Below are 24184 nucleotides of genomic sequence, written 5' to 3'. Positions count from 1 at the left end.
ATTAGTTCCCCAAATTAATACTTTTATAATTTCTTACACCTGTGTTTACTGTACTCTCTGAATATAAATTGTGAAGATTTCATGGACACTTATCACTTCCCCAGTCAATACCCTTGTGTTTTCCTATGCCTGTCTTTACTTTAATCTCTTAATCCCGGCCGGGCGCGGTGGCTCAAGCCTGTAATCCCAGCACTTTGGGAGGCCGAGACGGGCGGATCATGAGGTCAGGAGATCGAGACCATCCTGGCTAACACAATGAAACCCCGTCTCTACTAAAAAATACAAAAAACTAGCCGGGCGAGGTGGCGGGCGCCTGTAGTCCCAGCTACTCGGGAGGCTGAGACAGGAGAATGGTGTAGACCCGGGAGGCGGAGCTTGCAGTGAGCTGAGATCCAGCCACTGCACTCCAGCCTGGGCAACAGAGTGAGACTCCGTCTCCAAAAAAAAAAAAAAAAAAAAAAAAAAAAAAAAAAATAATCTCTTAATCCCGTCATCTTCTTCGTAAACTGAGGAGGATGAATGTCGCCTCAGGACCCTGGGATTGTATCAACTGCACAAATTGTTTGTAGAGCATGTGTGTTTGAACAATATGAAATCTGGGCATCTTTAAAAAAAAGGAGGCCAGGCGCGGTGGCTCACGCCTGTAATCCCAGCACTTTGGGAGGCCAAGACGGGTGGATCACGAGGTCAGGAGATCGAGACCATCCTGGCTAAAACGGTGAAACCCCGTCTCTACTAAAATACAAAAAAAAATGGCCGGGCGTGGTGGCAGGCGCCTGTAGTCCCAGCTACTCGGGAGGCTGAGGCAGGAGAATGGCGTGAACCCGGGAGGCGGAGCTTGCAGTGAGCCGAGATCACACCACTGCACTCCAGCCTGGGCGACAGAGCCAGACTCCGTCTCAAAAAAAAAAAAAAGGAGAGAACAGGATAATAGCGATGTTCAGGGAACAAGAGAGGTAACTTTGAACTGGCCGCCCGTGAGCCGGACGGGACAGAGCGATATTTCTCCTCTTCTCGTCCATCCTGATTCATGTGTTTATCTGCTTATTGTCTATGCCCATCCTTCTTCCCCCAACCCAGATTTGCAAGTTCCATGAGGGCCCCTTGGACTTTCATTCACTGCTAGATCCCAGGGTACAGAATGGATGGCCTGGCATGTAGTAGGTGTTCAGTAAATGTTTATTGAGTGAATTTATTGAGCCTCTATTCTGTGCCAGACACAAAGGGAGACACTATCCCTCTATCACCTCTTGGTTTTCCCAACAACCCCATGAGGTATATATTACCGGGTCCATTTTATAGATCAGAGAGGTAAGGACTTTGCCCAAGGTCTGATGGCTCCTGTAGCTCAGGCCCTGTCCTCCACCCTGCCCTGCCTTCCAGCCAAGGCCTCTGAGCGGCCCTGCTGCAGGAAGCTGCTTGGAAGCTGCACCAGTGGGCCTGGGGGGCGCAGGACATGTTGACACAGCCTGTCCTCAGGGCGTTTCTTGGAACCTCTCAGCTGGTTTTGAAAGGCCTCCTTCTTCATGGCCTGCAACGGCTGTGTGCCTCCAGCCACCAGACTGATTTGAGAGGAGGACTTTGATGTGGTCAGCAGCTGCTCCCTGGCCAACAAGGTGGACCATGGATACCCCACCGTCTCCCTCAGCCAATGGACTTGGAGGCTCTCCCTTCCCCACCCCAGGTGACCCTGGAATCTTGGAGTCATCCCCAGTCTACCTCCATCCTTGTGAGGTTAGGATAGGTTAGGATTAGTTTCTCATATTGAGGAGGAGAAGAGGACTCCAAGGCCTGAGTCAGTGGGCTGGGGTGGGAGGATCCTGCTGGACAAACTAAATAAAAGCTTCAGGAAATGAAGGGAGGCTCAGGGAGACTTACAGATCTTAATTTCCTCAGGATTGAACCTGGCTGGTAGTCAGGGCCTTTCCTTCCCAACACTTTCTGAATGCAGCTCTTTAAAGTAAGAGGAAAGGTGGCCAAGGTCCTCATGAGGACCCCTGGATCCTCAGGCTTTCCCTTCCCTTCCATGGGGCAGTATAAGTCTGTCCTCCCAGGAAGCCGACTGCCTTCTAGAATGCCGCGATTGTAGCTAATATTCTGGAGAGGGGGCCACCCCTGCTGTTGGACACCCCAATTTCCAGCCTCCTTTCTTATAGCTCTGGCCTCTCCTACACACCCCAGGTAGCTCTGCCAAGCTGGGTGAGGAGGTTGAAATAATTTCCGTTGTGTTGGCAACAAATACAAGCTGAATAGAGCTCTGGGCTGGGAAAAATTGGGGGCTGCCTGGCAGTCTTGGGAGGCAAGATGATGGGCAGGAGGGGAGCCTGGACATGGGGATGGGCACCCTGGGTTGGGAGAGTGAATCATTGGTGAGGCCTTTGGCATTCTACCCAAGCCTGTTTGTCTTTTTTCTTTTTTTTTTTTTTTGCTCCATTAGATTCCAGTGCACAGCTGTGAGGAAGTTCTTTCTGTGGTCTTATCACCATCCCTCCTGCTGTAACTAATGACATCATCCCTCACGTTGCAATGGGCTTTTACTGTTTCTAGGGCATTTTCCTTCTTTCTTTTTTGGGGGGTGATGGGGGAAGACAGTCTTGCTCTTTCACCCAGGCTGGAGTGCAGTATCACAATCATAGCTCACTGGGGTCTTCAACTCCTGGGCCCAAACGATCCTCCTGCCCCAACCTCCTGAGTAGCTGGGACTAAAGGCATACACCACCATGCTCAACTAATTTGGGTTTTTTTTTTTTTTTTGTAAAGATAGAGTCTCAAACTCCTGGCCTCAAGTGATCCTCCTGCCTCAGCCTCCCAAAGTGCTGGGATTACAGGCATGAGCCAGTGTGCCTGGTCAGTTACGTTATTTTATTTTTTATTTATTTTGAGTCAGAGTCTCACTCACCCAGGTTGGAGTGCAGTGGCATGATCATGGCTCACTGCAGCCTCAATCTCCCGCCTCAGTCTTCCCCTGTAGTTGGGATTATAGGCATGCACCACCATGCCCAGCTAATTTTTGATCATATATATGTATATTTTTGGTTTTGTTTTTTGGGTTTTTTTTTTTGTGTGTGTGTGTGTATGTTTTGTGAGACGGGGTTTTGCCATGTTTCTCAGGCTGGTCTCGAACTCCTGGGCTCAAGCAATCCACCCACCTGGTCCTTCCAAGGTGCCGAGATCACAGGCATGAGCCACCGCGCCTGGCTAGTATATTCTATGTTATCTAATTTAATCTTCTTGCACATCAGCCTTGAGTCAGGGGAGTTATTATTAGGCATTGTTGTTACCATTATCTCCATTTTACAGATAAGGAAACTAAGATGTGGAGAGAAGGGACAAGTTCCCAGTCACACGGTTAGTGGTGGAGTTGCAACATAAACAGTAAACACGTTTGCCTAACTTCAAGTTACTCCAGTTCCCCGCAGTCCCTCCAAATCACACCCGCAGACACACATGCTCACCTCTCTCCCCAACCTCCTCCCGCTTCCATCTTACCACAACCCCGAGGCCACCCCCAGAGAGATCATCCTGTCCATGCCCCTGCCTCTGCCCCAGTGCAGTGGAGCCTCCACGTGGCCTGTATCTGGAGCTCATCTGGTCATGGTCCAGGAGAAGGTGACAGTGGGGAAAGTTGGGGGAGTCAAGGGTGTCAGCTGCTGCTGCTGCTTTTTGAGCAAAGACTTTGAAAGTTTAATGTGATAATCTCATCCTGATTACTGAAAACTGAGGACCTTGGGCTTGTCCAAGAATCCATTACCAACCTCACATGAGGAGCAGGGAGGTTGCACTGGGTTCCTCACCTTCCTGCTCCCCCAATCCCCAAGCATACTGGGAAGGATCTGAATCTTGGTTGATTTTTTTTTTTTTTTTCTTAATGGAAAGAAGGTGTTTCTGGATCATGGTAGAGATTCAAGGCTTCCTACCTCAGGACCTGGACCAGGAGACCCCAGCCCTTTTCTTTTACATCTGGGAATTTAATATCCTAAAAAGTGCGGCTGGTTAGTAGGTTGTGAGGCCAGTCAGAAGGCGTAGAAAATCAGCTCAGCCGGGAATCCCCGGCCCTCACATCCCCCACCCCAATACACCTCCAGGGAAACTGAGGCCTGTTACTGTTGTCTCCACATCATCTCTGCCCAGAAGCAAACCAATTAGCACCGCGTCTGGTTCTGTGTTCCCAGCGCCTGTCTCATTATTAGGGGATTTATGTCCCGGTCACTGTGAAGGACAACTGTCCCGGTTTCCATCGGGGGAGCCTGGCGGGCGCTGGAGCCCAGCAGTGGCAGGAGGTGGTGCCGTCCTGCTTGGGGCAGGATGGAGATTTGATTTCAGGGGGATTTACAACCAGTGGGGAGCCGCCCTGGGCACATGGTGGCTCTGGGCTATTTTAAGAGGCAAAACGTTGGGGGAGGGGTCACAGTGGACTTGTTCAAGTGACTAGAGAGTCTGCCCTTTCAGTGGGAGCAGAAAGGACCCATGATGAGTGGGGTGGGGCAGGCCTACCCACTGTTGGGGCCTCTCCCACCCTCCTAGAGCCCAGGAGCCCAGAATGACGCCACCCGTCCTAGCCCCAGTCTGGGCTGTGGGCCGAGCAGGGAAGCTGCTGGCTGGGCCGGGGTCTCCGCTCCTTGCCTGAGCCCCTTTGCTGCAGGCTTTGCTTCAGCTGGGGACCCTTAGTGTTATTATTATGAACAATTCTTTTAACCACTTCTTATCTTTATAGTAGAAATTGTATTTATCGAACATTTGGGAAAGGCCCCAGGAGCAAGAAATAGGCACAGCCTTAAATCCAGGCCCATCAGCTCCTGTTCTGTGTGGGCCTCTTCCAAGCTGTGTAATGTTGAGGGTTGCGTAAGTCCCTTCACGTCTCTGAGCCTCAGTGTCCCTCTCTCTAAAGCCGGGACCAGCAACACCTAATTAATGATGCCCTATTATTAGTTGGGCACATGTTACATGGGGTACTTTGCAGGCATGATGTCACGTCATCCTCTACACTGTTACCTATTAATTGCCCTGTTTTAGAGATAAGGAAACTGAAGCTCAGAGAGAGGAAGTAACTTGCCTGAACTCACACAGCCAGAGCAAGGTGCCCGATGCATTTCTCTTTGCACCTACAGTGAGAGTCGTTTCATTCCTCAAATCCAGAAATATGTCTTGGTTACTTTCTGTGTGCCAGGCACTGTTCTAGGGCTGAAGAGTCATCCACAGACAAAACAGAGGAAGAGGAGACAGTGGATGAGACTGGCCAGTAGTGAGAGCTGGAATGGTCAAACTGGAGACTCAGAGGCTTTATTTAGACTAAGCGTCATTTTCTGGAGTGGGGAGGGCAACATTTAAGGGGCCTGAATCCCTCACTGGGCAAGTGGAAGGTGGACCAGGGAGGGCCAGCACCACCTGGCACCCCCAGCTTGCCATGAGCAGGAAGAATTTTTCCATTTGTTCTTCCTCTTCACCCCAACTTGGTAGGAAAAAAGTTACTGGGCATATTGGGATAAGGCCTTTAGAGGCACCATGGTATAAAGGAAAGAGACAGCCTAGACTTTGGAGTCATCCAATGGGGTTCAAATCCACTCTGCCCTTTCCAGCTGTGTGACCTTGGGCAGGTAAGTTAACTTCTCAGAGCCTCCCCCTCTTTTTTTATTTTATTTTATTTATTTTTTTGAGACAGAGTCTCGCTTTGTAGCCCAGGCTGGAGTGCAGTGGTGTGATCTTGGCTCACTGCAAGCTCCGCCTCCCAGGTTCACATCATTCTCCTGCCTCAGCCTCCTGAGTAGCTGGGACTACAGGCGCCCGCCACCATGCCCGGCTAATTTTTTGTATTTTTAGTAGAGACGGGGTTTCACTGTGTTAGCCAGGATGGTCTCGATCTCCTGACCTCGTGATCCATCCGCCTCATCCTCCCAAAGTGCTGGGATTACAGGCATGAGCCACCGCCCCCGGCCAGAGCCTCCCCCTCTTTATCTTCAAAATCAGGAGAATAGTAGCGACCTTTCAGGGTTAGTGGGGGACGAAATGAGTGGGAAAGGGCACGGGAAGGATCTGGCACACAGAAGGCCCACAATAGACGGCAGTGTTTTGCCTGCGTGAGGGGTTGGAGTTTAGGGGTGTGTTATTCCTAGGTATCTAGGTGAAGCCACGTCTTTGTGGGTGGCACTAAGCTGGCACCTGTGGTCCTGCTGAATGATCTCAACAGCCTGAGCAGAATGGGAGAGCCAGCAAGCCCAAACATACGGTCTGGGCCTCCCAGTGCAGGAAACCACCACTCACTCGGGGGCTGGGATAGGGAGGCTGAACTCACCAGTGCATCATGTGAAAATAGACCTGGGGGTTTCAAGGACCCTCAGTTCTATGTGGAGCTAGTTCAAGGCTGAAGAAAAGCTGAGGGACGGGCGGCATTCACAGAGGAGGGCAGAGATTGGGGGATGTTGTGCTGTCCCTTTTTCTGTTCTAAGGAGGATACCAAAAGCCTAAAAGAGTTTAGAGGAATGTAAACTCTTGGGATAACCAAACACCCGGAAACCATTTATTCAGCATTTTTAATTAAGTGGTTTAGATCAGGTCAGTTGGTCACCATGCAAGGTAGCAGGCAAAGGAAATGAATGAAGGCCCAGAATTACCCTGGGGGAGGAGCCCTCAGTATAGTCGGGTAACCAAAGCAGGGTTTGGGAGAGACAGTTTAATTAATACAGTGTGATAAGGGCAGTGTTAGGGTCTCATTAAAGGTGCCCTGGGAGCACATACAAGGGGGAGGCACATATTCAAAGGCTTCCTGGAGGAGGTGGCCATGTCAGGGGAAGAATAGCGGTGGCAAATGGGTCTCTTTAGCTGGGAGAAGAGCCCCTTTAGGAAGAAGCTGCCTGCTGTGTTTCTCTGGCTGTGGAAGGTGGAGTGCACGTTTTCTGTGTTACCAGGCAGCAGATCTAGGACCAGTATGCAAGCATTATAGGGAAACAGGTTCCAACCCCCCATTTTAATGAACGTTAGCATATGGAATGGGCCATCTTGTTAGGCAGTGATCTCCCCGTCACTGGCATGTTCAAGCAGAGGCCAGAGGATACCTTGTCAAAGCTGCTACAAAAGGGACAGGATGACCTCTAAGATCCCTTCCAAGTCTGAACAACTGCAGTTCTCCACGGACAGCCACAGGATGTGGACTGTGATGGAGAGCAGTGTGACTAGATTAAGTAGAGGATGCGTGTGCTGTGGGATAGTGAGGTACACATGGTGTACCATGATTGTCCTCCCCACCTTGGATTTACTTTTTAAAAACATCTTTGGCCAGGCGCGGTGGCTCACGCCTGTAATCCCAGCACTTTGGGAGGCTGAGGTGGGTGGATATTGAGGTCAGGAGATCAAGACCATCCTGGCCAACATGGTGAAACCCCGTCTCTACTAAAAATACAAAAATTAGCCTAGCCTGGTGGCATGCGCCTATAGTCCCAGCTACTTGGGAGACTGAGGCAGGAATATCGCTTGAACCTGGGAGACAGAGGTTGCAGTGAGCTGAGATTGCACCATTGCACTCCAGCCCAGGTGATAGAGCGAGACTCCGTCTCAAAAAAAAAAAAAAAAAAATCCTTAATAACTGTTTTATTGAAATATTGCATACCATGGCCGGGCGCGGTGGCTCAAGCCTGTAATCCCAGCACTTTGGGAGGCCGAGACGGGCGGATCACGAGGTCAGGAGATCAAGACCATCCTGGCTAACACAGTGAAACCCCGTCTCTACTAAAAAATACAAAAAACTAGCCGGGCGAGGTAGCGGGCGCCTGTAGTCCCAGCTACACGGGAGCCTGAGGCAGGAGAATGGCGTAAACCCGGGAGGCGGAGCTTGCAGTGAGCCAAGATCCAGCCACTGCACTCCAGCCTGGGCGACAGAGCGAGACTCCGTCTCAAAAAAAAAAAAAAAAAGAAAAGAAAAAAAAAAAAAAGAAATATTGCATACCATACAATTTCCCCATTTAAAATGTACAATTTAATATGACTTTACCTTAAAAATGGAAATGCATTTATTATTCATTCAACAACTATTTATTGAGCATTTATTAGGCATGCAATAAGCTTTGCACTGGTGTTGTGGATAGCTGGGAAATAAAGGTCCTGCCCTCATGGGGGAGACAGGTCAGGATCCAAACAAAACAATTACAACCTGGGAGATACACTAAGAGGGTGGTAAACTGGGTCTGAGACAAGGAGTGAGGAAGCTGGGAAAAGGGGGTCCTGGGGAGGTAACATTTGAGCTGGGGCCTGAGTGACAAGGAGATATCTCTGTGAATGTCAGAAGGATGTTCCCGGCTGAGGGGGCAGCAAGGGCAAGGCCCAAGGCAGTGGTGAGTTGGTGGATGGGTGGACCAGGAAGTGCTGGGAGACTTGGTGGCACCGTGGATGAGGCGTCCCTGAGGCTCCCACCATGGGGCCTCCTCTCTGCATGGCCTGGTCCCCAGGAGGCTTGCCCCAGTGCCAGGCAGGTGAGCGGTACCGCCACTTCTTCTTTGGCTGCAAGAGCCCTCTCTGTCCACTTTCCTTGGCTCTTTCTTGCTCTGTTATTGCTTCTCCAATAACAGAATGGTGACAGTGCTCTTGGAGGTCATGTCACCAGCCCCTGCCTCCTGCTCTCCCTGGTTGGCTCCATGCCCCTGTGTGTGCCCACTGTGTGCTGGACCCTGTGCTCCGATCCCCTGGGAGGAATCAGAAAGGACTCCCAGCCACACACATTGGTGAAGTCTCCCCAGCAGGCTCTGGCTGTCTCCCCTGACCTCCAGAGACAGTGCCTTGGAGCAGCCCGGAGTCTCCCATTTGGTGCCCACTTCCTGTGTGACTTGGGACCAGTTACTTAAGGTCCACAATCTTTTTTTATGCTATTTATTTGTTTATTTATTTTGAGACGAAGTTTCACTTTTCTTGCCCAGGCTGGAGTGCAGTGGGGTGATTTTGGCTCACTGCAACGTCCACTTCCCAGGTTCAAGCGATTCTCCCACCTCAGCCTCCTGAGTAGCTGGGATTACAGGCATGCCACTACCCCCGGCTAATTTTTGTATTTCTAGTAGAGTCAGGGTTTCACCATGTTGGCCACGCTGGTCTCGAACTCCTGACCTCAAGTGATCCGCCCGCCTCGACCTCCCAAAGTGCTGGGATTACAGGCGTGAGCCATTGCGCCCACCTAGGTCCCCAGTCTTTCATTTCCTGGTCTGTAAAATGGGGAACTGCACCTCTCTGGGCAGAGTGATTCTGAGGTTTGAATGTGATCCCCCTGGCACCCAGCAGGTGGTCCATGAATGTCAACTTCCTCCCACTCCCTGAGTTTCCTCCCAAAAGAGGGGCCAGCTTGCCGGAGGGGCGGAAGGGGGTGCTGGCAGGGGGTAGGGGAAGGCAGCCAGTTTGGGGTCCCCTTCCCTGAGCTCTGGGATCCCTGGGGAGCCTTCAGGTACGCTGGGCCTGGTCAGCCAGGGGTGGGCGGGATACTCACCCGTGGGCCCAGCTCTTCAGCCAGGAGGGCCTCTGAATCTCCCCTCTCTTCCTCTCACCCGGGGAGCCCCACCGCTGAGCCCCTCTCCCGCCAAGGCTCTCCTGGGCTGGCCGGGGCGGCGCGGCTCCTGGCACCTGCTCCCGTCGGGCCGCCCGGGGGCGGGCTCGGAGACGCGGCGGCTGTCCCGGGACGCGCGGGGCCGGGAGCTGCGACTCAGGACCGCCCCGGGTGGCCGCGAGAGGCTGGACGCAGCCGGGTTTGTCCGGAGCGCTCTCCAGGTAGGCGCGGGCGCGGGACTCGGGCCCTCACTCCCCGCCGCCCATCACGGACCCACGCGCTGTGGGGGCAGAGCCGGCGGGAGGGGGCCCGCCGCGTGCTCAGCGCGTAGGTGGCTCTGCAGCGCTGGGGGCAGCGGCGGGGACCCTGCTCGCCTGGTGACCGGGAGAGAACCGCAACTTAACCGGAAACTGAGGTTGCGAGGAGGACAGCAAGGGTGATGGCAGGAAGGACTTCCAGCTCCCATTAGGGGGAGGGAGGGAGAGAGGGTGAGACTTCCCCTCTACTTCCACCCACCCTAAGGAGGGACCATTCTCCGGAGACAGGGGGCTCGGCCAAATAACCCACCGACTTTCCTTAAGAAGTTTAGAGAATCCAAAAGTTGATCCACCCCTATCAATACTGAGATGGAATAGAAGGGAAGGGGCGGGGGAGGGAAGAGCAACAATGATCTTTTGCTGGGTGCAAAGAGTAATCCTGTTCCCCCACCCTCCATTTCATTCACAGTCATTGGAGGCCTTCCTGTCCCGCCCCTTCCTGCCCCCAACGTGCAGAAGGTCTCATATTCAGCAAGGGGTATAGGGGGAGCCCCTGGCCAGAGCACTCTGCCCCCACCCACAACTCAAGAACAGTCCCAGGAGCTCCCAACTCTCAACCCTCCTCCTTCTGGCTTCCAGGACTCAGGCCCCTGCCCTGACTTGGACGTGGTGACTAGTGGGAGGCAGGGAGTGGGGTTTGAGGGAGCTCCCCTTCTGGGTCCTATGGGATTGGGCAGGGAGAGCAGGCAGGAGATAAACCCCGGCTGTGCCAGGATCTTGAGCCCCGGTGCTCCTAGGAGGGGGCATGTGGCAGGTGGGTCTCCTCTGCCTGCTGAGTGTGATCAGGGCAACAGGTCAGATTTCCTGGGATTTGCCTGGCAGCAGAGGCAAGGACAGGGGGTACGGAGACAACCACCCCACCTTAGAGGCAGTTGCTCTGTGTTGCCACTGTGGACCCTGCAAGGAGAGATGCAGGTTAGACAGCAAGAAGGACTTCCTTCCTGAGGGGAGGGGTCTTCGGGGGAGTCTCAGTGGCCAGCAGAGCCAGCCCCTGTCTTTGGGGGTGTCAGGAGGACTGAGGCCCTCTGGAGGGTGCAGACAACTGGGGGTGAGGACAGAGCAGACCAGGGAGGGGAGGCAGTGGGGGACAGTGACCTCACCTCTGGACCATCCTGCTCCTTCACCTCCTGTGCCCTCTCTCCCTTCTTTGGAGCTGGAGTGTTGGCTTTCAGCAGCTCACTCCTGAAATCCCCAGCACCCAGAAGTCCCCAGGGGAAGGTGACAGGCTTCCTCTGTCACCACTTCAGATGGGAAGACAGACATGGCTGCCTTGAGTGTGTCCAGCGGAACGCCTCACCTGGCACCTAGACCAGCTATTGCCTAGCCCCCGGGCCTCCTGTTCTGGCAAAGCAGGGTTGTATGTGCTGGGGGCTGGCACAGGTCACTCGACTCCTCTGGATCCTCTGAGGGGATCTCAGGGTGTGGCCCTGGGTGACCCCAGCTCCCTGGGCCCATGGAATAGGTGGGATGGGTGCCACTCTGTGGTGGCCACACCACTAAAGAGGGCTGTTTCCCCTTCCTCTCTTTCAGCGCTGGGAGAGGGCAGTGGGGAGGTGGCAGGGTGGAGAAGCCAAAATGCTCAGTGATGGCCCCTCAGGGACACTCAGTGGCTACCCAGGCCCAGGAGGGCTTGCAGTCTGCTAGGACAGGAACAGATGAGGTTTCTCTTCCTCCAGGTGCTTCTCTCTGCAGCTGGGCTGGTGGGGAGGGCCAGGATCCCACACTCCTGCCTGTGACCCCATGAATGAGATGGGGGCTGCCAGGGTCCTCACCCCCTGCCCTTGCCTCATAGAATGGAGGAGACCTTTCCCTATCTACTTGCCTCTCTTTGTGATGCTGAGCCTCAGTTGCCTCATGTGTCAAACCTCGCAGGATTGTTCTGAGGATTCACGTAGGCGTTCTTTCTGTTGTGTCCCAGGGGTAACAGGCGTTTGCCACCAGGCGCACCCACCCTGCCTTTCTCCCAGGCTAAGGCAGAATCATATACCTTGACCTCCACTGCCTTCCACCTAAGCAGCAGCTGCTCTGTGTGGCCACTGCAATTCAGCCTGCAAAGGACCTAGGTGCCCAATCCCCTCTCTTACTTATTTTATTTTATTTTTTATTTTTTTTTATATGGAGTCTCGCTCTGTCGCACAGGCTGGAGTGCGGTGGCACAATCTCGGCTGACTGCAACCTCCGCCTCCTGGGTTCAAGTGATTTTTTTGCCTCAGCCTTCCGAGTAGCTGGGATCACAAGCACCTGCCACCACACCCAGCTAATTTTTGTAGCTTTAGGAGAGATGGGGTTTTGCTGTGTTTGCCAGGCTGGTCTCAAACTCCTGACCTCAGGTGATCCACCTGCCTCGGCCTCCCAAAGTGCTGGGATTACAGGCATGAGCCACTGCATCCAGCCTATTATTTTTCACTTATTTATTTGTTTTTTTTTTGAGACGGAGTCTCACTCTGTCGCTGGGGCGGGAGTGCAGTGGCGCGATCTCAGCTCACTGCAACCGCCGCCTCCCGGGTTCAAGCAATTCTCTCGCCTCAGCCTCCCAAGTAGTTGGGATTACAGGTGCTCGTGACCACGCCGGCTAATTTTTGTATCTTTAGTAGAGATGGGGTTTCACCATGTTGGCGAGGCTGGTCTGGAACTCCCAACCTCAGGTGATCCACCCACTTTGGCCTCCCAAAGTGCTGGGATTACAGGCATGAGCCACCGTGCCTGGCCCCCTCTCTTTAAAGACAGGAAACCAAAGCCCAGCGAGGCAGGGTCTGGCCCAAGTTTGGCTGGCCAGCCAGCCTGGCCTGGTCTGGGAAGTAGGCTGGGGAGGTGGGAAGGTGGCTGTTGGCTGACATGGAGGAAAATGCCAGAGGGTAACTGGGCTTGTTAAGGGTTTGAGGAGGGAGCCTGTCATGCTCTGCCAAAGGCTGGGGACAGGCCTCGAAACTTCCTCTCCGAATACCTCTTTAGGAGAAGCAGGCTTTTCTGGAGGACTCCTTTCCCAGGCTGCAGCAGAAACAACCGTCTGCTGCCTGTTTTCTGGCCTCCACAGTCCCCTTCATTGAGCCCTCTCTGGATGGACAGCCAGGGAATCTCATCACCTCATGGTGGCCAAGGACCCCATGGAAACCCAGGGACCTCATATGCACTTGTCACTCAGCCAGAAGTGGTGGAGATGGGACCCCAGAGCCCTGCCTTAGTGCTCCCCCCACCCCACCCCTCAGCTCCACATTGACAGACACACAGGCAGACAGGCAGACAGACAGACAGACAGAACCTGGGCTACACAGCTCTCCAGTGCAGGTGGTGTGAGCCTGCCTCCAAATGGGTGGCTCCCTCCCAGGGCCCAACCCCTGCCCTCTCTGCAGCAGCCTCAGCCCATCTCTCAGGGAAGACAGGGAACAGAGGGAGATTTAGCCAGCTTCCTATAGAAATCCCAGAGAGACAGACAGACAGATGGGTACATACACGCTCTTTTTCTCTGCTTTCCCCTTGTCCTTCCTCCCCACCTCTTTGACTCTTTCTACCCAGGGTGTAGCCCCTCTCTGCCAGGCACTGGGCCTGATAGGGGCTGCACAGCCCTGCCCCTCCCCAAAGCCCTTCTCTCAATCTGTGGCCCCCTCCCTAACCATCAGTTCAGGTCAGGGCTTGGCAGGCTTTAAGGAGAGGTGGGATGGGGCAGTGGGTAGGGACTTGGGCTTTGAGTCAGACAAGTATAGGTCTAGATCCAGCCACAGAACCTCCCAAAGCCTGTTCTCTAATCTGTGCACTGGGATAACAGGTTAATTATGGTGCTCATCTCATGGAATTGTGAAGTTTAAGAGAGATCCTGCCTGGGCATGGTGGCACATGCTGGTAATCCCAGCTACTTGGGAGGCTGGGGCAGGAGGTTCACTTGAGCCCTATGAGTTTGAGGCCAGCCTGGAGCCTGGGCAACACAGTCAAACCCCATCCCCTCGCAAAAAGAAAAAAGACCCTTTTTGTCAAGCACCTGGCCCACAGTAAGCCCTCAATAAATGGGGTTGTTACTTCATAAAGAAGAGGTGACGTAAGCAGCTGGGAGGTGAAGAAAAAGACAGGGAAGCCTCTATAATCAGCTCTTGCATCATCTTTCCATTTGCTTTGAAGCAAGTCCACTGCCCTGCTCTGGGACTCAGTTTCCCCATCTGCTTAAGGCAGCATGTGGACTAGGCCCTGTCCAAGTGTAGGTCCTGCTAGGGTGGGTCATGCTGGCTCTGAGTAGGGGCCAGGGTTGGGGATGTTGAGCTGTCGATGCTCAGGGCAGGGTTAGGCAGACCTGTGTGCTCCCATCACTGCCCACCTCTCCACACTTTATGACCGGGCTCCCCTAGCTTAGCTGGGGCAGGGTGGCTCCTAAGGGGACAGCTGGGAAGGCTGGGTCAGGCGGGGCAGGCTGCGGCAGGCCCAGGAGCCTGGCTGGGGGGAACACAATTAGCCTGGAATCCAGGCGGCCCCGTGAGCCCAGAGGCTATATATCACAGAGGTTTAATCAGCTGCGTGGCAGATATTTGCTCTCTTGGGCCATGTCCCCGGCCCGCCTGTCATAAATTGCACGGAGATTTCAAAATACCCTTGTCCCCATGCTGGCGGGGCAGGGAGCTCTCCTTGGCATGGCCAGGAAAATCTCATTCCTCTGAAGCCTCCACCCAGGGAATGGGACCTCTCCCCCCACCAACACTTGCACCTAAGACCTCCTTCCTGCCTCCTCCTGCTGGGAGGGTTGGGGAGGACATGGAGAGGCAGGGGAGTCACTGTGATGACCTCCATCTAGAGGTGAGAAGGTGCAAAATATTAGTGGGGGGCTCCATGCAGCAATGGGGGCCCTCTCACAATGGCAGTGACCTCCAGTGTGCCCTCTGTGGGAAGAGCTGTACCCTGGACCCGTGGTGTGGCTCCAGGAGACAGCTGCATTGATTCTGGAGTGTAGGGGCTGGGGTCTGTCCTGCCCAGAGGACAGGGTACCTACCTGTCCTCACCTACCTTCCCACTGGATGTTTGCTGCGCCACCTGGAGGCTGTCTCTGGGACTGCTGCCCAGCCACAACACGTAGCAGCAGGGTTTGGAACCCCAAATCACCAAGCATTTATGACCACACCAGGGTCAGATCTATGGCACGTTAATTTGCTAGGGCTCCCATAACAAAGTGCCACAGGCTGGGTGGCACTTAAACAATAGAAGTTTATTGTCTCAGTTCTGGATCCTTAAAGTCCAAGATCAATATGTGTCAGCAAGGCTGGGTGTGGTGGATCATACCTGTGATCCCAGCACTTTAGGAGCCCAAGGCTGGAGGATCTATTGAGCCCAAGTGTTTGAGGTAACAGTGAGCTATGATCACACCGCTCCACTTCAGCCTGGGCGACAGAGCAAGACCCTGCCTTTTTTTTTTTCTGAGGCAGAGTCTCGCTCTGTCACCCAGGCTGGAGTGCAGTGGCCCGATCTTGGCTCACTGCAACCTCCACCTCCCAGGTTCAAGCAATTCTCTTGCCTCAGCCTCCCGAGTACCTGGGATTACAGGCGCCCACCACCGTGCCTGGCTAATTTTTTTGTATTTTTAGTGGAGACAGGGTTTCACCATGTTGGCCAGGCTGGTCTTGAACTCCTGACCTTATGATCCACCCGCCTCGGCCTCCCAAAGTGCTGGGATTACAGGCATGAGCCACTGCACCTCATCAATTTCACCTTTTTATAAGGACACCAGTCATGTACATTGGTTTAGGGGCCCACCCTATACCAGTCTGGCCTCATCTTAATAGCATCTGCAACGACCCTATTTCCAAATATGGTCGTATTCTGAAGTACTGGAGATTAGGATGTCAACATATTGAATTTTGGGGGACACATCTCAACCCGTATCACATAGTCTCAGATGTTCAGTGACAGTCTCATTTCATGGTCTGGGCACAACGACACCCACACCATGGCACAGCTACACTGTGACATGCACACAGTGTAAGTGACACAGATTCACCCTAACAAACAATGGGGTAACAGAGACATTTGTAGTGACCCAGGTACCTCATGACAGACACACAGGGTGACAGACTTCACTCACAAGCTGTAAGAGACGGACACACTATGTATTAATAACAGCTGATTGGCCAGGCACCGGTGGCTCACACCTGTAATCCCAGCACTTTGGGAGGCCGAGGTGGGCGCACCACAAAGTCAAGAGATTGAGACCATCCTGGCCAACATTGTGAAACCCCGTCTCCACTAAAAATTCAAAAATTAGCCAGGTGTGGTGGCGCGTGCCTGTAGTCCCAGCTACTCAGGAGGCTGAGGTAGGAGAATCACTTACACCCGGGAGGCGGAGGTTGTAGCGAGCCGAGATCGCGCCACAGTACTCCAGCCTGGGTGACAGTGTGAGATTCTGTCTCAAAAAAAAAAAAAAAAAAAAAAAAAAAAGGAAGCCCCGGCCGGGCGCGGTGGCTCAAGCCTGTAATCCCAGCACTTTGGGAGGCCGAGGCGGGCGGATCACAAGGTCAGGATATCGAGACCACAGTGAAACCCCGTCTCTACTAAAAATACAAAAAATTAGCCGGGCGCGGTGGCGGGCGCCTGTAGTCCTAGCTACTCAGGAGGCTGAGGCAGGAGAATGGCGTGAACCCAGGAGGCGGAGCTTGCAGTGAGCCGAGATCGCGCCACTGCACTCCAGCCTGGGCAACAGCGTGAGACTCCGTCTCAAAAAAAAAAAAAAAAAAAAAAAAAAAGAAAAAAAAAGGAAGCCCCGGCCGGGCGCGGTGGCTCAAGCCTGTAATCCCAGCACTTTGGGAGGCCGAGACAGGCGGATCACGAGGTCAGGAGATAGAGACCATCCAGGCTAACACGGTGAAACCCCGTCTCTACTAAAAAATACAAAAAACTACCCGGGCGAGGTGGCGGGTGCCTGTAGTCCCAGCTACTCGGGAAGCTGAGGCAGGAGAATGGCACCCGGGAGGCAGAGCTTGCAGTGAGCTGAGATCCGGCCACTGCACTCCAGCCTGGGCGACAGAGCGAGACTCCGTCTCAAAAAAATAAAAAATAAAAAATAAAAAATAAAAAAAAAAGGAAGCCCCCATCTGAAGCAGAGGCAGGAAGCGTGTGCGAAGATTTCCGAGAGAAGGCAAAATTCACGGAGCAGCCCCAGAATAGAAATCGTTAGAGGCGGACAAGTTAGGCAGGGCAAGTTTCAGAGAAGTGACTTGGAAAGGAAAGACTGTCTATGGGAGATGGGGACCTGGACTTGAGGGTCCAGGAGAGAGAGAGAGAAAAAGTGTGTGCGCGTGTGTGTGCGTGTGTGTGTGTGTGTGTGTGTGTGTGTGTCTGCGCGCACGTTGGGGGGCGGGGCGAAGGCGGGCGGGGGCCGGGGGGTGCTGTGTTTAGCAGACCGAGGCAGCAGAGCTCAGGTCTCTACCGAAACCACCAACTGTTGCCTTGGCCTCAGTAGCCAAGACAGCAGGGGGCATCTGGAGCCACGTGGAGCAGGGGTTGGGATGGCTTCACACACTGTCACCATTTGTGAATGTCACCCTGCTGGGTGCAGGGCAAAGGAAGGTTGTGTTTTTGGCTGGTGGTTGCTGTGTCTCCAGTAAGCACCACGTGCCTGGCTGTCACAGGATTGCCAGCGCTTGCTGTGGAGCTGAGAACAGGACTCTCGCTTCCTCCAATGTGACTCAGCTGGCCTTGCCGCTGCCTCTCCCTCAGTGGCCACCTTTCCTTCAAGACCCCAGTCCCCCTCTCTGAGTTATGTTCTGCAGCCATGTTCTGAATCCCCAGGTGTCCTGGCCTCCCCGTGTGTAGACATGTTGGACACCCTTCCAAAAAGTCCCAAGTTTTTGTTGTTGTTGTTGTTTGTTTCTGAACCGGAGTTTCGCTCTTGTTGTGCAGGCTGGAGTGCAATGACGCCCGATCTTGGCTCACTGCAACCTCCACCTCCGGGGTTCAAATGATTCTCCTGCATAAGTCTCCTGAGTAGCTGGGACTACAGGCATGTGCCAACACGCCCAGCTAATTATGTACTTTTAGTAGAGACGGGTTTCACCATGTTGGTCAGGCTGGTCTCGAACTCTTGACCTCAGGTGATTCACCCACCTCAGCCTCCCAAAGTGCTGGGATTACAGGCGTGAGCCACCTCCAAGAGTCCCAAGTTTTAATGCTGCTTTGCTTGAAATAGACTCCATTATGCAACCTTCCACCATCCTCGGGCTGGGGCATTATAGAGGGATACAGAGGACACAGAGCTCTGCGTCTCCCGGTCTTGAGCCCCTCCTGCTCCCTCTAAGTATTCACAACCATTTGGCGTTCATTCATCTCCCTCTCCATCCACTCAGGTATGAAGCGGCCACTGAGCCCACCCCCACCGGCTGAGAAGGAGCCGCCTGTATCTGGAGCTGCTGAGTGCCCCCCTCGGCCCCCAGAACCACCTAAGCCCAAGCGAGAAAGAAAGCGGCCATCGTACACGCTCTGTGATGTCTGCAACATCCAGCTGAACTCGGCGGCCCAGGCCCAGGTGCACTGTGGGGGGCGGGCCCACCAGAGGCGGCTTCGGCAGCTCAGCTTGGGGAAGAGCCCCTCAGGGCCAGGTCAGTGTGGAGGAGCGCTGCTCCCACAAATTTGGTTTGGGGAGGATCTCTGTCTGGGCCCCTCTGAGGGGCTCTGCGTCTGTGGCCTCCCTCCATGGGGGTCTTTGTGTCTGCGGTGCCCTCAGTGAGGTCTTAGGGTCTGAAGCCCCCCGATGCCAGTAAGTTTTATTCTGCATCTGGACAGCCCTTCTGTGGGACCTCTCGGAGTCTGTGGGTCCTTAGGCCGCCTCTTGGGTCTTTGTTTCTGGGGATTCTCCCTGTGGGATCTTTTGGGATCAGGACTCCTAAGCAGCCCTTCTCTAGCCTGGAGCCTCCTGGTAGCCACAGGCTTTCAGACAAGGGCCTCATCTGCGGGGTGGGGGTCCCAGGCTCCAGCTCAGGTCTGTGGTCTCTGAAGGCCAAGGTCAGCAAGGTACACAGCACTCCAACCCAGGGACAAGGGGGAGGCCCCTCTTCCTTTGGATTCCCTGCCAGGATTTCTGCTTCTCCCTAGCTGGGGTGACTTTGCAGAGGTTTGGCTATGAGCTTGGAAGGGGCAGCTGGCTGCAAGGCAGATTTCTGGGGGAAATGGGTGAATGCCTCCATGAGGGTGATTCTAGCTGACAGGTGCACAGGGGCCATAGGGAAAGTAAGAACCGGCCAGGCTGCTGTTGGCAGAGCAAACAGATTCACATCCAGGCCCAGTGTAGGGAGGTGGGAAAGGTGGGAACTTACCCCTGGCTCCTGGGGGAGGCCAACAGAAACCTACCTTGCAGCCCAGGTTGGCAGGTTTGCTGGAGGCTACACTCTGACCTCAGACACCCTCTTGAGGGCTGTCTTCTCTTTTGGTGATATTCATGGGGCACCTACTGTGTCTCTCGCTCCACACACACACACTCCTGTAGGCCGGAGACAAGTAAGATCCAATCTCTCTGCTTACCACCCTCCCCAAGATTGAGTGGGTCTTTTGGGTGGAGACAGAGGTGAAAAGAGATGAGGGTTGTGGTTGCCACATGGGACACACCCTCAGGGCACAAAGGCAAAACTGCAGTCCCTGGGGACACCAGGAAAGTCTCGTGAAGGAAGAGGAGGCTGAGCCTCCGAACATGGATGACGGGAGTAGGGGTATTACAGGCAGAGGTCACGGCATAAGCAAAGCCAGGATGCTCTGGTGACTGGGACCAGCTTCTCCCCACCCAAGCATTTCAGGCTGGACACCAAAGGCATGACTCTGAGCAAGAGAGTATCTGACTGATGGGTGTTTCTAGAGCGTATGTGTCTGTCTGGATTCGAAAGTCACTCATTGGCTGGTCATGGTGGCTCATCCCTCTAATCCTAGCACTTTGAGGGGCTGAGGCAAGTGGATTACTTAAGGCCAGGAGTTTGAGACCAGCCTGGCCAACATTTCTACTAAAAATACAAAAATTAGCCGGGTATGGTGGCACACACCTGTAGTCCCAGCTACTTGGGAGGCTGAGGCAGACGAATCACTTGAACCCAAGAGGTGGAGGTTGCAGTGAGCCGAGATTGTGGCACTGTACTCCAGCCTGGGCAACAGAGCAAGACCCTGTCCCAAAAAAAAAAAAAAGAAAAGAAAAAAAAGTAACTCATTAATTCACCAAATATATATTGACCACCTACTAGGTGTAATCTGCTTTTGGGAGATTCACATTTTTAAAAGACATCATATCTTCCTGTCAGGGAAAAGCTATCTAAATAACTACACATGCAGATGAGTTTGTTCCAAAATAATAACAGGCTTCCTAGAGGTGGATTCAGGGTGCCTCAATAAGTCAGAGGAGGGTCCAGGTGCAGTGGCTCATGCCTGTAATCCCAACACTTTGGGAGCCCAAAGTGGGCAGATTGCCTGAGTTCAGGTGTTCGAGACCAACCTGGGCAACATGGCAAAACCTCATCTACTAAAAAAACCAAAATATTAGCCTGCTGTGATGGTGGGTACTTGTAGTCCCTGCTATTCAGGAGGCTGAGGCACAAGAATTGCTTGAGCCCAGGAGGTGGAGGTTGCAGTGAGCTGAGATCGCACCATTGCACTCCAGCCTGGGCAACAGAGGGAGACCCTGTCTCAAAAAAAAAAAAAAAAGAAGAAGTCAGAGGAGGGAGAGGTAAATTGACACAGGAAGTGACATTGATGGTGGCTACTGGAGACAATGAGAGGATCCCAGGCAGGGAAGCAGCTGGAGCAAAGGCACTGAGGCCTGCAAGTCCATGGCCAACATGGTGAAACCCCATCTCTACTAAAAATACAAAAATTAGCCAGGCGTGGTTGTGGGGTACCTGTAGTCCCAGCTACTCGGGAGGCTGAAGCAAGAGAATCACTTGAACCTGGGAGGCAGACATTGCAGTGAGCTGAGATCATGCCACTGCACTCTAGCCTGGGTGATAGAGACTCCATCACAAAAAAGAATAAAAAAAAGATGCCAGCAACTGCCCCTGAGGTAGGGGGCAGGGTGAGGGGAAGCATGTTGGGACCCTCAGCTGCCCTGGATGCCTCTTCCAGCTCTGCCCAGGTGGGGACTAGGCCGGTGTGCCCCTCTCCACAGAGCAGAGTCCTTAGGGTGGAGCTCCCGGGCGGAGGCTCCCTGGGGAAAATGCAGAGAGCCACAGCCATTCCAGGGAGGCCGAGGCTAAGTGTGGGCAGTGTTGAATGTGCTGCCTTGGTCCTAGGCACTCAGTGTCCGGGGCGCCATGCCAGATTGAGACACGAGGTCTCAGGCCTGTGGCAGCCAGGAGGGGCACTTTTCCGTGGGAGCTGTCACTTTGATTAGGGGCCTGCAGGGCTGGAGGCTTCCACAGTGACAGGCAGTCACAGGCAGTAAGGCAGGGACCCTCTCCTGCTCACATCCCCCGAGGCCATCTGTGGGAGGGAGACTGGGGGTGGTTCTCCCCTCTCTGAGCCTCCTCGCCAAGGTCTCAGTCAGAGGCCTCCTTCTTCAGCAGCATCTGGCTCCTGGAATTCTCACTCCCAGCTCTGAGTGAGCCCTGAATACCTTGGAGGGGCACAGGAGGAGGAAGCAGCAGGAACCCACACTTCATCTCCCTCCTCCAAGCACTGCCCTGACTTACCCTGCCCACCCCCCATCTGTCTCCTACCCAAGAGACCCTTTCATTCTTCTTTTTTTTTTTTGAGACTGAGTCTCACTCTGTCGCCCAGGCTGGAGTGCAGTGGTGGGATCCCAGCTCATTGCAACCTCCACTTCCCAGGTTCAAGCAATTCTCCTGCCTCAGCCTCTCTAGTAGCTGGGATTACAGGCACCTGCCACCATACCCGGCTAATATTGTGTTTTTAGTAGAGATGGAGTTTCACTATATTAGCCAGGCTGGTCTCAAACTCCCAACCTCAGGTGATCCGCCTGCCTCGGCCTCCCAAAGTGCTGGGATTACAGGCCTGAGCCACTGTGCCTGGCCTCTTTCATTCTTCAGGAATGCATCTTGAGCCTTCTTTCACCCCCCTTGCCTCTCCTCCCAATGGAGGTGTGGTACAGGGACCTTCCCCAGAAGAAGGCTGAACTCCATGACCCTAAGGACCATCACACACAGACACACACACACCCCTAAATAACTTTAAGTGATTATCTGACATCTGCAAAGAGACAGAGGTTTGCTGTCCCCTCGCACTAACCTCTGATACAGATGTTGAGCCGGCACAGGGCATCGGGGGACAGCTGGGCAAGAAGCAACGACCTAACCCCAGCCCCACACAGAGGATCTGCTTAGGAGCTGAACAAAGCACTTGCACCTGCAGCATGGCATTCCCTCCTCACCCAGCCACCCTAGGCACAGATGATGACATTCAGTCTCACTTTATAAACTGGGAGAGTGGGGTTCAGGGAGATTAAGTAACACCCAAGGCCACACAGTTGGGTTTGGGTCTTAGGTTTCAGACTCTATTTTGTTTTGTTTTGTTTATTGAGACATCTTGTTCTGTTGCTCAGGCTGGAGTGCCTGGCACAATCGTAGCTCACTGCATCCTCCACCTCCTGGGCTCAAGCAGTCCTCCCTCGGCCTTCTAAGTAGCTGGGACTACAGGCATGCACCACCATGCCTGGCTAAATTTTTTGTTATTTTTAAAAATTTTTGTAGAGACAGGGTGTATTAGTCCATTTTCACGCTGCTGATAAAGACATACCAGAGACTGGACCATTTACAAAAGAAAGGGTTTTAATGGACTCACAGTTCCACATGGCTGGGGAGGCCTCACAGTCATGATGGAGGGTGAAAGGCACGTATCACATGGTGGCAGACAAGAGAAGAATGACAGCCAAGTGAAAGGGGTTTCCCCTAATTAACCCATCAGATCTCATGAGACTTACTCAGTACCACGAGAACGGTATGGGGGAAACTGCCCCCATTATTCAATCATCTCCCACTGGATCCCTCCCACAACACGAAGGAATTATGGGAGCTACAATTCAAGATGAGATTTGGATGGGGACACAGCCAAACCATATCACAAGGTCTCGCTATGTTGCCCAGGCTGGTCTCAAACTCTTGGCCCCAAGCAATCCTCCCACCTCAGCCTCCCAAAGTGCTGGGATTACAGGCGTGAGCTACTGCACGCAGCCCCAGGTTTCTGACTCTAAATTCTATCTCACACTCTTATCTGACGCCCTCCTGAGGAGAACAGAATATATTAGGAGCAACTGAGCCATGTTTGAGAGCGGGGAGGAGTATGACCCAGAGGGCAGGCTGTCCCAGCAGATGATTCCACAAATGCTCGGGACCTATGGCCACTCTTGTGCCCTGTCCCTTGGTGTGCTCAACTGAAGAATGGGAAGATGCCAGCCATCTGGCTAGGGACGGAGAGAGTAGCTTCTTAAAGCCAACCAGCCCCTCCCTTGTCTCTTGGTAGAAAGAACCCAGTCATCCAATTCAGAGTGGGCCTGCCCCATGGCATCCATTGCAACATGACACAGGAGGGGACAGGAGGGCATTTCTGAAATGACTTAAGCTCTGGCTTGCTGAAATGACCAGAAGAACCTTAGTCAGGGACTGCACAGTAGACAGTATGGGGGGCAGGAAAGCAGAGATCGAGTCAGACTATAATGGATTTCAGGGCCAAGATGGCTGCAGCTATAACACATGTCCCTGTGCCTTCCAGCGGGAGAGGGGTAGTGGTCAGAGTGGCAGGCCAAAGCTAGGCTCCCCTATTCTGCGCCCTCAGACCTCCCCTAGCTCCTGTTCGAATCGGTCCCTCCATCCCCTCTCCAAGTCTTTGACTGCAGAAGCCTCTGGCTGCATCCTGGGCCCCAGAGATCAAAGACCTTGAGCTCAAGTCATGCCTGAGTCACTGGCTTGATGAGCTTCTCACCCCCACTCCCTGCAGATGGATTAATTTCAGTCCCATCAGGAGGCCCCGGAAGCCCTCCAGCCTGTCCCCCATCCTTCAGTATCTCCCTGGGTTGCCGTTTCCTCCCCAGTCACGGCCTCCCACACACATACTGAGGCCTTTGGGTGCATGCTGCAAAGAAACGGTGCTCCCCCAAGGCCACTGAGAAGTTCTTCTTGCAGTCTGACCTGCCTCTGCTTCCTGCTGCTATTCTCGCTTGGTGGCAGGTGACAGAAGTGCCCCACACTCTTCCTGAATGTCATCATATCCCCCTCCCCCAGGTGTGATCCTGACCATTGGTATCCCCCTCCCCCAGGACCACCAGGAAAAGCAAGGCTGTCTGGGTAGAGAATTAGGGGGCTTAGCTCAGATCCCTGCCCTGGAAGAAGACAAAGATTCTGTCTGTCTCTGGGTGGGTTAATTAGCTCTGGGTTTGAGTTTCCTTCCTCTCTCCACACAAACA

The 24184-nt window shown here is 53.6% G+C and overlaps 2 protein-coding genes across 8 annotated transcripts in view; both read left to right on the top strand.

The window, feature by feature from the left end:
- ZNF385C (zinc finger protein 385C) overlaps positions 1-24184 on the top strand; it is a 67458-nt gene that overhangs the window by 13286 nt on the left and 29988 nt on the right. For all 7 annotated transcript variants that reach the window (XM_050762703.1, XM_050762707.1, XM_050762706.1 and 4 more), the window contains exon 2: positions 18144-18395. In XM_050762703.1, the coding sequence (XP_050618660.1) occupies positions 18146-18395 (250 nt within the window). In that variant the 5' untranslated portion in view covers positions 18144-18145. The remainder of the gene's footprint in view (positions 1-18143; positions 18396-24184) is intronic.
- Positions 1445-24184, top strand: part of DNAJC7 (DnaJ heat shock protein family (Hsp40) member C7) — a 105365-nt gene continuing 82625 nt past the window's right edge. The window contains exon 1 of the mRNA XM_050762712.1: positions 1445-1448. The gene's annotated coding sequence lies outside the window, so the exon portion shown is untranslated. The remainder of the gene's footprint in view (positions 1449-24184) is intronic.

This window comes from Macaca thibetana, chromosome 16 (genome assembly GCF_024542745.1).
Source record: "Macaca thibetana thibetana isolate TM-01 chromosome 16, ASM2454274v1, whole genome shotgun sequence".
NCBI classification, from domain to species: domain Eukaryota; kingdom Metazoa; phylum Chordata; class Mammalia; order Primates; family Cercopithecidae; genus Macaca; species Macaca thibetana.
The sequence above is the reverse complement of the archived record's forward strand: the minus strand, read 5'-3'. Positions and strand labels throughout refer to the sequence as shown.